General features: G+C 44.3%; 1 protein-coding gene across 8 annotated transcripts in view; it reads left to right on the forward strand.

Moving 5' to 3' along the window:
* TNIK (TRAF2 and NCK interacting kinase) overlaps window positions 1–13,461 on the forward strand; it is a 401,194-nt gene that overhangs the window by 317,475 nt on the left and 70,258 nt on the right. For 6 of the 8 annotated variants that reach the window (XM_027958346.3, XM_027958352.3, XM_060393683.1 and 3 more), the window contains exons 13-15: window positions 7,362–7,472; window positions 8,453–8,539; window positions 9,607–9,795. In XM_027958346.3, coding sequence (XP_027814147.1) covers window positions 7,362–7,472; window positions 8,453–8,539; window positions 9,607–9,795 — 387 coding nt within the window. The remainder of the gene's footprint in view (window positions 1–7,361; window positions 7,473–8,452; window positions 8,540–9,606; window positions 9,796–13,461) is intronic. The other 2 variants (XM_027958384.3, XM_027958388.3) reach the window with 1 other exon arrangement.

Below are 13,461 nucleotides of genomic sequence, written 5' to 3' on the forward strand. Positions count from 1 at the left end.
CATGGGTGGCTCTTTTAAGAAAAGCATTCCAAGCCTTGCCTATACTCAGCATAAATGAATATTCTGGTCCAGTTCAGTTCAGTTCAGTCACTCAGTCGTGTCCAACTCTGTGACCCCATGAACTGCAGCACGCCAGACCTCCCTGTCCATCACCAACTCCCGGAGTTCACTCAGACTCAGGTCCATCGAGTCAGTGATGCCATCCAGCCATCTCATCCTCTGTCATCCCCTTCTCCTCCAGCCCCTAATCCCTCCCAGCATCAGAGTCTTTTCCAATGAGTCAACTCTTCGCATGAGGTGGCCAAAGTACTGGAGTTTCAGCTTTAGCATCAGTCCTTCCAAGGAAATCCCAGGGCTGATCTCCTTCAGAATGGACTGGTTGGATCTCCTTGCAGTTCAAGGGACTCTCAAGAGTCTTCTCCAACACCACAGTTCAAAAGCATCAATTCTTCTGCACTCAGCTTTCTTAATAGTCCAACTCTCACATCCGTACATGACCACAGGAAAAACCATAGCCTTGACTAGATGGACCTTAGTCGGCAAAGTAATGTCTCTGCTTTTGAATATGCTATCTAGGTTGGTCATAACTTTTCTTCCAAGGAGTAAGCGTCTTTTAATTTCATGGCTGCAGTCCCCATCTGCAGTGATTTTGGAGCCCCCCAAAATCAAGTCTGACACTGTTTCCACTGTTTCCCCATCTATTTCCCATGAAGTGATGGGACCAGATGCCATGATCTTCGTTTTCTGAATGTTGAGCTTTAAGCCAACTTTTTCACTCTCCACTTTCACTTTCATCAAGAGGCTTTTAGTTCCTCTTCACTTTTTGCCATAAGGGTGTTGTCATCTTCATATCTGAGGTTCTTGATATTTCTCCCGGCAATCTTGATTCCAGCTTGTGCTTCTTCCAGTCCAGCGTTTCTCATGATGTACTCTGCATATAAGTTAAATAAGCAGGGTGACAATATATAGCCTTGATCTAATCCTTTTCCTATTTGGAACCAGTCTGTTGTTCCATGTCCAGTTCTAACTGTTGCTTCCTGACCTGCATACAGATTTCTCAAGAGGCAGGTCAGGTGGTCTGTATTCCCATCTCTTGAAGAATTTTCCACAGTTTCTTGTGATCCACACAATCAAAGGCTTTGGCATAGTCAATAAAGCGGAAATAGATGTTTTTCTGGAACTCTCTTGCTTTTTCCATGATCCAGCGGATGTTGGCAATTTGATCTCTGGTTCCTCTGCCTTTTCTAAAATCAGCTTGAACATCAGGAAGTTCACGGTTCACGTATTGCTGAAGCCTGGCTTGGAGAATTTTGAGCATGACTTTACTAGCATGTGAAATGAGTGCAATTGTGCGGTAGTTTGAGCATTCTTTGGCATTGCCTTTCTTTGGGATTGGAATGCAAACTGACCTTTTCCAGTCCTGTGGCCACTGCTGAGTTTTCCAAATTTGCTGGCATACTGAGTGCAGCACTTTCACAGCATCATCTTTCAGGATTTGAAATAGCTCAATAGGAATTCCTCACCTCCACTAGCTTTGTTCCTGGTGATGCTTCCTAAGGCCCACTTGACTTCACATTCCAGGATGTCTGCATCTATATGAGTGATCACACCATCGTGATTATCTGGGTCATGAAGATATTTTTTGCATAGTTCTTCTGTGTATTGTTGCCACCTCTTCTTAATATCTTCTACTTCTGTTAGATCCATACCATTTCTGTCCTTTATTGAGCCCATCTTTGCATGAAATGTTCCCTTGGTATCTCTGATTTTCTTGAAGAGATCTCTAGTCTTTCCCATTCTGTTGTTTTCCTCTATTTCTTTGCATTGATCGCTGAGAAAGGCTTTCTTATCTCTTCTTGCTATTCTTTGGAACTCTGCATTCAGATGCTTATATCTTTCCTTTTTTCATTTGCTTTTCACCTCTCTTCTTTTCACAGATATTTGTAAGGCCTCCCCAGACAGCCATTTTGCTTTTTTGCATTTCTTTTCCATGGGGATGGTCTTGATCTCTGTCTCCTGTACAATGTCATGAACCTCAGTCCATAGTTCATCAGGCACTCTATCTATCAGATCTAGGCCCTTAAATCTATTTCTCACTTCCACTGTATAATCATAAGGGACTTGATTTAGGTCATACCTGAATGGTCTAGCAGTTTTCCCTACTTTCTTCAATTTCAGTCTGAATTTGGCAATAAGGAGTTCATGATCTGAGCCACAGTCAGCTCCTGGTCTTGTTTTTGTTGACTGTATAGAGCTTCTCCATCTTTGGCTGCAAAGAATATAATCAATCTGATTTCGGTGTTGACCATCTGGTGATGTCCATGTGTAGAGTCTTCTCTTGTGTTGTTGGAAGAGGGTGTTGCTATGACCAGTGCATTTTCTTGGCAAAACTCTATTAGTCTTTGCCCTGCTTCATTCCGCATTCCAAAGCCAAATTTGCCTGTTACTCCAGGTGTTTCTTGACTTCCTACTTTTGCATTCCAGTCCCCTATAATGAAAAGGACATCTTTTTTGGGTGTTAGTTCTAAAAGGTCTTGTAAGTCTTCATAGAGCCATTCAACTTCAGCTTCTTCAGTGTTACTGGTTGGGGCATAGACTTGGATTACTGTGATATTGAATGGTTTGCCTTGGAAATGAACAGAGATCATTAGTCATTTTTGAGATTGCATCCAAGTACTGCATTTCGGACTCTTTTGTTGACCATGATGGCTACTCCATTTCTTCTGAGGGATTCCTGCCCGCAGTAGTAGATATAATGGTCATCTGAGTTAAATTCACCCATTCCAGTCCATTTTAGTTCGCTGATTCCTAGAATGTTGACGTTCACTCTTGCCATCTCTTGTTTGACCACTTCCAATTTGCCTTGATTCATGGACCTGACATTCCAGGTTCCTATGAAATATTGCTCTTTACAGCATCGGATCTTGCTTCTATCACCAGTCACATCCACAGCTGGGTGCTGTTTTTGCTTTGGCTCCATCCCTTCATTCTTTCTGGAGTTATTTCTCCACTGATCTCCAGTAGCATGTTAGACACCTACTGACCTGGAGAGTTCCTCTTTCAGGAGGGCATCAAAGGGTGAAGGAGTGGCCTGAAGTTCTGGGAGCCTTTATGCTTTTCTCTTGCTGCTCCGTCTATAGCTTGTAAGACAACAGACATCAATGGTATTGGACCCTTTATGGGATATAGTAGGAGGTAAAAAACTGAGTACATCATAGACCCTGTCCACAATCTATATTGTGGAGTAGTTGAGACATCTCAAATAACCATAAGGTAAGGCGCAGTGTGCTTTAAACTACAAGTATTGATAAGAATAGAAATCCCTCCCCAAATTAAGATGGTACTATTATTGTTGTTGTTTAGTTGCTCAGCCTTGTCCGACTCTTTGCAACCCCATGGACTGTAGCCCACCAGGGTCCTCTGTCCATGGGATTTCCCAGACAGGAATACTGGAGTGGATTGCCATTTCCTTTTCCAGAGGATTTTCCCGACCCAGGGATTGAACCTGCATCTCCTGCATTGGTATGCGTGTGTGCTAAGTCACACAGGCAGATTCTTTGCCACGGGGCCACCAAATGGCGTGTACTGTCTTCTTTTGCCCTGAGTTTCATGCTTGGTTCAGTTCAACAAAATCTCTGTACTGGCCAGGTGCCAGGCCCCCAGTGAGGGGCTGGGCAATCCAGTGGGGATCAAACACAGGCCTTGTCCTCAATTACTACATCCAGCAAGAGTCCTCAGATCTTGTAAAGCTGTCTGCTGGAGGCCAGGGACTTGGTCTTTCTTGGACCTTTGTTGATGTGTCCCCTCAAACCATCCCATAGCCAGGAGGAGAGAGCACAAACATTTTTCCTGGAAAGGTGTAACATTGAGGCATGGCAGCTGAAATTGGCACAGTACCTTCAGAAGGTTGGAGAAGTGATTTGTTTTTCCATTCTCACCGCGGGAGCCGAAGCCCTGGCAGAGGCCTCCATGCCTTAGTGGTGACTGAGCCAGATGAGATCATTATTAATTATTAGTCACTTTCGAGTGTCTTTCTTAGAAACTGCAGAGTATTCGGGAAGCTCAGACCCTCCTGAGTTGCAATCAATACTGTGTATACCTTTCATAGGAACCTGAGTGGCATGTCAATATCAAACATTATCAATTCCTAAGAAGGGGGTTGGAAATGTACGCATCCTTCACAGAAATCAGCTAAATCGTCAAAAGCTTTGATTATATTTTTTTCCTCAAGAAAGAGACTGATGGTAGGAGTAAAAAAAGCTTGAAATGTTAGCTAATTTAGGGCTGTTTCCTGCCAGGAGCCAGATCTGTACACATAATTATTTTATTCTCTGTGCTGGCATTGATTCACTTTGGTTGAGTGTTGGAAATATCTCTGTTTTGGGTCTTTAATCCGAATTATTCAGTCAGTTCGTATGACAATGTTTTCTACTCCCATCCTCCTGTATTATTTTTCTGTAAAACAAATAATCACTTGTCTGGAACTTGACTCATTTCTATTCCCTAGCACACGCCTCATCCCTTCCCTAAACTTCTGTATCACACCATCTGCCATGCTCCTGGGCCAGAAATTCACTCACCACTCAGCCTCACATGCCCCACAGTCACCAAATTCTGCCCATTTTATTTTTGCCTAATTCTAATTTCTTCTTCTAAGTTGACATCTACTACAGTCCTTGTACTGACTGGAAATCCAGACAGTCTTTTGGTTTTTCCTCCTTTTGCCTGTGTCTCAGCAGCGATAACAAACATGGACTCTCTGGTTGCCTTTGCTTAGCTCATGGGTACCCTGGACCCATCAAATGGCCACACATTGCATTCTCAGCTTCTGGTCCCGCCCATTTTTCAAGGCAGGTAGGATCCCTTTTGAAAATGCAGATCTGGTCAAGACACTTGATGGCACGTACCTGTAGTCTTCCAGAAGCTCCCCATCACCTACCATCTAAGATGTACAACCACTTCTTGTTCTGGAAGTGATAGACATTGAGTCTCAAATGATCCTTGGAGGTTATTGGAAGAGAGCAGGTCTAGAGGACTGCAGGTGCCAAGAAGGGGCTTCTTTGGGAAGCTTTGAACCTCTGTCATTGGTTTAGCTGGGGCTGGAACAAAGTGTTTGTACTAGAGAGCTATTTTCCAGGTTTTTTAGCGCCAGCTCATCAATGTGATACAGTCGCCGTCCATCTTATCTTGAATACTCACGTTTCTTCAGCCAAGCGCTGTTGAGACTCTTACAAGGGAAGAGACCCTCTGGTCAGCCCCTCCAAACCCCATATTTGAGGAAGAAGAAACCCTAATGTCAGTACCGGGCTCCTACCCAAAGAGGCTTCAGTGTTTCTCGAAAGGCGCATGGTCAGGGAAAATACTTTGTAATGTTTGTGTGTCCCACACATTGTGGGGTGGTTAGCATCCCTGGCTAAATGCCAGTCATGACCCCCCAGTCACTGGACCAACCAGAAAACCTTCTCCATGCCCCCGCACATGCCGCATGCTCCAGGGATTGGGGAATGGGACCATCCCTGGCTGAGAAACCTTGAACCCTCTCCCTGCTCCTGAGATGTTCTCCTTTACTGGGAGCATAATGAGGAGCTGGGTTAATTATGATCTGTTGCTCCTGTTTCCCTTCATCTTCTGTACTGACGGAGTTCAGACTGGAGTCATGTTGTCAGGCTTTCAAATCAAGCGTTACCATTTACTCAACATGACCTTGAGCATATGAGTATGACCTTGAACAACTACTTAATCTCTCCATGCCTGTGTTTTCTCATTTAATGGGGGATAATAGTACTATAGTATATATCTCAGAAAATTTTTGTGAAAATTAAATAAGATAAAGCATGAAAGGTGCTGGTCACGGTGTCGCTTTCAGAGGCATGATGACTGTATGAGATGATGATGGTTCCTGAGCTCACAGTCTTACTTGAGTGACAAGTTGAAATTGACACTGACTTGTGAACACTCCAGAAAAGAAAGACAACATGGTGTATTAGAAAGGGGGATGGACTAGGTGGGAGTCGGTGGATTCTGTTGCACCCTCAGCCATCATTACTGTATAGCCTTGAACATGTCATTTCACTTCTCTGGTTTTTACTTTCTTCATCTGTATATGCCCTGGTGGTTTAGTCACTAACTCAGTCATGCCCAGCTTTTACAACCCCATGGACTGTAACCCGCCAAGCTCCTCTATCCATGGAATTTTCCAGGCAAGAATGCTGGAGTGGATTGCCATTCCCTTCTCCAGGGAATCTTCCCAACCCAAGAACTGAACACAGGTCTCCTACATTACAGGCAGTTTCTTTACCATCGGAGCCACCAGCAAGGCCCCATTTATGCCCTACAAGGTGTCAAAAACATTGAATAGCGTTTGCATTGCGAATGTGCTTTAAAGTCTATAGAATCTCACAGCTTGATGATGTATCAGTTCAGTTCAGTTCAGTCGCTCAGTTGTCCGACTCTTTGCGACCCCATGAATCGCGGCACACCAGGCCTCCCTGTCCATCACCAACTCCTGGAGTTCACTCAAACTCACGTCCATTGAGTCAGTGATGCCTTCCAGCCGTCTCATCCTCTGTCGTCCCCTTCTCCTCCTGCCCCCAATCCCTCCTAGCATCAGAGTCTTTTCCAATGAGTCAGCTCTTCGCATGAGGTGGCCAAAGTACTGGAGTTTCAACTTTAGCATCATTCCTTCCAAAGAAATCCCAGGGCTGATCTTCTTCAGAATGGACTGGTTGGATCTCTTTGCAGTCCAAGGGACTCTCAAGAGTCTTCTCCGACACCACAGTTCAAAAGCGTCAATTCTTCAGCACTCAGCCTTCTTCACAGTCCAACTCTCACATCCATACATGACCAATGACTAATTTATTATACATCAGTGGTGGTGGTGTTTAGCCGCTAAGTCATATCTGACTCTTTGTGACCCCATGGACAGAAGCCTGCCTGCTTCCTCTGTCCATTGGATTTCCCAGGCAAGAATACTGGAGTGGCTTGCCGTCTCCTTCAGGAGATCTTCCCAACCCAGGGGTTGAACCCACGTCTCCTGCATTGACGGGCAGATTCTTTACCACTGAGCCACCAGGGAAGCTATCCATCCGTGTTACCCACCCCTGATTTGAAAACCGCCATCAGGCAACTGGGAGGATGCTCTGAATGGGAACTTCTTGGGAGGTGGATAAACCTGGGGAGCTCACCTGTGTGATAAATACTGAATTGCTGTCACCCCATCCTGACCAATGTGTCCCCAAATAGCACAGGTGAGGGTGAGAGACCCTCAGGCGTGCAGGCATCTTGTGAACAGTCAGTCATATCCACAGCTCTGCACCTCTCCCTGCTGATTTCCTTCATGGTTGTCTGCTTGTCCCCCACAGCAACAAAGGCGAGAGAAGGAGCTGCGGAAACAGCAAGAGAGGGAGCAGCGCAGACACTATGAGGAGCAGATGCGCCGGGAGGAGGAGAGGAGGCGCGCAGAGCACGAGCAGGTACAGCGGGGACCTGGGAGCCCTACAGATGGCCCCGCGTGAACAGCAGCACCGGCCGCCTCTGGGCTGTGGCCACCTTCTCTTAGGTCTGCTCGGGTTAAGCCGGTTTTTTCTCTTGCTCCAGCAACTAGTCTCCCCTATTCAAGAAGTCAAATGCACAACCGTGGCAAAACCTGCTCATTCAACCTGGCTTCCTCCCCAGACCGAAGTCCCGTGACACCTTGATTTCGTGCTTCTCCCAGTCCAGGGCACCTGCTTTGAAAGTAGCACTGAGGCATGATAAATGAGCCAAGTCCTCCTCTTTGATCGCTTCAGAAGAGCTTTTCTACTCACGCTGCTCTGGTCTCCATGACTCTGAGCCATTGATGCAGGCCCTTTCTCTCTTTGTTAGAATCATGTTCTGACAGTGCAGTGAAACTGCAGGATGGTTCCTTTACAAAGACAGTTCATGACAGCATTCAGCCATTATTTTATCCCCACTGCTTACAACGGGGAGCCTCTGAACTGTATAGCCTTGTTAATTCAGGTAGCCCATAAAGAGAGAGCCTATAATGAAAAGTTTTAAAATAAGCTGGGTTCTCAGAACTTGCCAGTGGTTAAGACTCCATGCTTCTGCTGCAGTGGGCACAGGTTCAAGCCCTGGTCTGGGAACTAAGATGCCACATGGCCAAAAAACAAAAAATATATATGGATAATACTTTAACAACAACAGAAGCTGGGTTCTCAAAACCAGATAGTCACAGCAAAGCATTGAGCTGTCTCCGTCCGCTGCTGTTGTGCCTTTGACTGCGCTGAAGTGCTTTTGCTGTGGTGCAGGGTATCTTTCCTGTTTAGTGAAGAGGTGTTTGGGTATTTTTTTTTCCTCCTTCCTTCCACACTTTACTTGGCAGTTTCTCCTCACCTTTGAAATTACCGGTTCTCTCTCTCTCCCTCTCCCTCTCGTTGTGTTCCTCTGCATTCTCTGCTGCCTGCCTCTCCAGGAGTACATCAGGCGACAGCTGGAGGAGGAACAGAGGCAGCTAGAGATCTTACAGCAGCAACTACTGCATGAACAAGCGCTACTTCTGGTAATGGGAATGCCAAGCCCACTGGTCTGCTCTGTGTCCATCTCGTGTGTGTGTGTGTGTGTGCGTGTGTGGTCTCCTCGAATGTGCCAGTCAGGAAATGGGGATCCACCCAGCCTCATAGACCTGGAAAATCTTCCAGAACTTAATGAGTTTCCTGACCCAAGGTGCCGAGTCACAACTTTGAATATACTTGTTGCACATTCTTTGTGAACACCAGCCATTTGCAAAACTTCAACGTGAATCCAGTCTTAGCACAAGTTCAGACTGTTTCTGAGACCCACTGTGTTTATTGCAGAGTAATGTTTGCAGTCATTTGCAACATGCTGGAATACAATCACAGCAGAGTATCCCTCATCCGTAGGAAACCACTCAGCTCTGGAGTCATATTTCATTTGCAGACTATTAGTTTTACCCTCACGATGGGAACATTTTGTGTTCCCTGCTCAGGCAGCTTCCACTTGAAGTGTTTTTGTTTGTTTGTTTGTTTTTTCCTTAGCTTTATTGCACTGCTCCCCAAATGGGCTGCTTTTTTAACTTAACTTTTTATTCAGTGGCACTGTGATTTTTTTTTTTTTAAGCCGGTACATGTTTTTGCTAATGGTTTCTGTTGGTCTAAGCTTTGTCAAACGAAAGATGATTTAGGCAGTATTTTAGGTTCTTATTTTGTTTTGTAAATTGTACATGTTTGAATAGTTTAATGACTAAACCAGGAATTGGATAGTTCCTTACAGGGGTTGTGCGCTGACCGTCCAAACATCCTCATTGTTGTCATTTTCTTGGTTGCAATTCATCCAGGACGAGTCACTTTGTGAAGGGTGGAGTTCTGTAGGGGTTGCCATTAAAACAGTAGTGTTTTCATTAAATGCCACCTTCTGTGTCGATGCTAACCCAAGGCTGTACCTTATCTCTATGGCTCATCCCTGTGTCCTCTTGTGGTTTAGTTGGTGTTAAGGTCCTTTGTGATTTATCATCTCTTTTGCTTCCATTGCATGCTTCCCTGGTACTTGCCAGTGGTTTCCCTATGGTAATTTAGCCTCTTCTTAATTCTCCTTTCCTGATCTGGACAGGAATATAAGCGCAAGCAGTTGGAAGAACAGAGACAAGCAGAAAGGCTACAGAGGCAACTAAAGCAAGAGAGAGACTATTTGGTTTCTCTTCAGCATCAGCGGCAGGAGCAGAGGCCTGTGGAGAAGAAGCCACTATATCATTACAAAGAAGGGATGAGTCCTAGTGAGAAACCAGCGTGGGCCAAGGAGGTAAGCAAGCGAACAAGCACAGCCTGCACCTGCCCTGCCTTGAGTGTAGGGGCCGGAATGAGTTTCTCCTGTGGAAACAGAGAGTCAAACTACAAAGCTGGGAAATAACTTTTGTGAGACACACATGCTTTGTTTTGGGAAGAACTATTACCTTATTTCTATACCGCAATCCACTTGTGGTTCTTTTTTGTAAGTAACAGCAGGAAGCAGAAGATCTTTTTCTGTATTGGAATCCAATTGAGTTTGTGGCTGGAGGATTTTTAGTGGAAGAATGTGATTTAAGACTTCAGGAATTCTAGGTAGGATAATTTCCTATCCATACCTAGACCCTGAAACTGACCGTTGGTATTGTCACTAATATCCTGTATCCTTCTGTGGTACCAGTGAAGATACAGTTGGCCCAGACTTGTGGTTGTGGTTCACTTACAGGGTCAGAGGTCATTTATATTTTTTACAAATACTTTCATGGGAATGATCCTTCATTTGCTCAACTACCAGACTAAAGAAGGGTTAGGGTTAACACCTAGTGATTTCCTTTATTTTCCTGTAAGCATAACTAGTCATTCAACAGAGTGATTTATATTACTTTACATTTTGTCCTAGTGTCTTCAGATATTTATAGCTAGAGCTTATTTCAAGTTATCTAGACTACAATATTACTAGAACTGGATTTCTTACATAAGACCCTATTTTTATAAGTTTTTTTATTTTCTGTTCTATCTTACATATGTATAGAAAGCGCTTGGAATTATGTTGTCGTAATATAAAAAATGGTTGTGTATGAGGAGTTGAAACTACAGAGTCTTTTATTTAAGCTTTTTGTTTAAATCCTTTATGATTGTGTACTGTTGTTTATAAAACTGGTAACTTTTTTCTTTGAAGACTTAAAAACTAAGTCTGTAGAGAAAATCATTCTGTTCGATATAAAGAACATTTTTGATCACTTTCCCTTAAAGTCTGTAAATGTGATTTATATTTACCTATGTCTGTAAAAACTGCCTCTTTCCCCCAGGTCAGTAATTCAGTTTTGTGATCCTACCCGCAGATATAGCACCAACCCTTTAGCAACTCATCTGTTCTTCCAGTTAAGCAGAGTCACCGCTGTTAAACAGCAGCTGACGTGCTTCCTGGCTAGCAGAGATATGCCACTTTCCTCCACTGCTAAACCATGCCAAGCTGAAACCCTCAGCTAAGGCAGATTCACAGCTCCTAATCATGGCAGATGTGCAGATGGCTGAAAAACTAGCCTCTACTAAGTTAGTACCAGTAACACCTACAGAAATTAATGATTCCAGATCAGGACTCTTGTTTGAGCATCACTCACAGAAGAAAGATGAAACAGCTTATCCTGTAAGACTTGGTCTTGAAGATCACCTGAAGCCTCAGGGAGCTTCAAGGACCACAGTGAGATCAAGAAAGCAATCTCATTCCCAAGGATGTAGCCCACCTCGAGAGTCAGGACCCCAAGTCATTTGTGTGTCCTCTCCAAACATCTCCAAAGTGATGAGCCCCCAGCTGTCTATTTCTGCAAGTAAGAAGGGCCTTGGAGACCCATGTGGACCTCGGGGCATGAACTCATGCGTCCATACAAGTAGTTCGTCTCCTCCAAGAAGTGCTGCATCGCTAGATGACCTCTCTGGGATGCATGACCACCTGTCCTTCAGTGCTCCCAGCCCCAAGCGTAAGTTTAGGAAAGGGACACCTACAGATCCCTCCAGGCACCATCTGAAGAGGACTGGGATGCCTTGTAAAGTATACCAGAATCTCCTATCCCCTGGGCAGCTCCCTCATACACAAATGTACCAGGAAAGGGGAAGAAACATGAAGCAGTTTCCACTTCCTTCCTTTCACCGCTACTCAGCACATTCTTATTTTCACTTAAACATTTTAACTTCTAGTTACCATCTGTCCTCATCGTTAAATTGGCTGGCCTGTCCTCTCTACTCAGAACTAATTCAAGGGTGCCAAGCTTTCAGGAGCCATGGTATTCCTGGGGGCGCATCTCTGCAGATATCATCAGGGAAGTTTTCTAGACCTCCTAATTCCCCTGTGTTTCTTGGCCAGGCTCCTAGGGTAAAGAAAAGTTAGATAATGGGCATGCAAACAGCATGTCTGTGTCATTAGTTACTCTTGATGTCAGGTTCCCAGGCCATCCTAAGTCTGGCCCACCTCTGGTGGGTGACATCTTCCAGGGTCTCTGGCTTCCTGATAGCTGGAATTCTTCTTTGGGGCTTCATGCACTTTTGGACATGTGTGTGTGTGCCTGTGTGCTCACTCTTGTCCAACTCTTTGCAATCCTATGGACTGTAGCCCACCAGACTTCTCTGTCCATGGGGTTTCCCAGGCAAGAATACTGGAGTGGGTTGCCATTTTCTACTCCAGAGGACCTTCCCAACCCAGGGATTGAACCAGCATCTTTTCTGTCTCCTGCATTGACAGGCAGATCCTTTACCACTAGGGTCACCGTCTTTTTGGATTTTATATTTAATCCTGTCTTCCTGGGTGTGCAGCTTCCAACTAACCACCTATCTCTTCATGAAGCAGTTCCCGAGGCTTTGAGTGGGTGTTGCTATTTTAGAAGAAAGATGAAACATTTAAATGATAGAATGAATGACAGTGCTAAATTGGGGATTATAGCAACTGGTATACAAGTGAAAACAAATGATTGTCTGCCTGAGTTTGATTCATCATTTTTTAACACCCACTTCCTAAAATGGGAATAAAAATGACTGTAAGGATCCTTATTGTCTTGATCTTTCAGTGCTTCTATCAGCAATGTATGAACTTTTCTTCTGGAGCTTTATTTACAGATTTCTTTTCTTAAGTAGGGAGGTAAAGGAAGTTGAAGGTAGCCAAACAGTAAAATACATTTCAAGACTTTAGATATAGACAGAACTTCTAGCTCAGTGGTGTTTTAATTATCAATCGATAAAAAGAACCCAGGTTTAACTGTCTTTTGGAGGTATAAAAAGAAGGGCCATTTTCTTTTCCAAATCCCAGGATATAAATTTGAAAATATCCTCACCAGGGATAAGGCCGCAGCAATGGCATGGTCTCCTGTGATAGAGGCTCTGAGCCTTTTTGTACCATATGCCTTTGAAGACACCAACCAGCAATCTTCCACTTACAGCTGCCTCTTTTGTAATCTGCTCCTATATTTGTTTTTTAACTTACCTCTATACCCTCTGGGCTTCCCTGGTAGCTCAGTTGGTAAAGAATCTGCCTGCAATGCAGGAGACCCAGGTTCGATCCCTGGGTCTGGAAGATCCCCTGGAGAAGAAAATGGCAACCCACTCCAGTATTCTTGCCTGGAGAATCCCACAGACAGAGGAGCCTGGCAGGCTGCAGTCAATGGAGTCGCAAAAGTCAGACAGAACTTAGCAGCTAAAACACCACCACAGCTTCTCACCATCTTGAGTTTTCCTTCTTTGATTACTTTTCCATCCACTGATTTCTCTTGCTTATAGCAAATCTGCATTTTTTCATTAGCAGTGTAATGTTGTTATAATGGTTCATCCTTCCTGGTTTTGTTTCTTCATTTTGTGAAACATAAGTCATCATCATGTTTCTCATTTCCTTTCTTATTAATTTGTCGGATGTAGCGGGAACAAATGGAAACACTCCATTGTTGGCAAATCTTGTTGAACTCTTTTCTCTATCCTTTCC

Source organism: Ovis aries, chromosome 1, assembly GCF_016772045.2.
Source record: "Ovis aries strain OAR_USU_Benz2616 breed Rambouillet chromosome 1, ARS-UI_Ramb_v3.0, whole genome shotgun sequence".
NCBI lineage: Eukaryota > Metazoa > Chordata > Mammalia > Artiodactyla > Bovidae > Ovis > Ovis aries.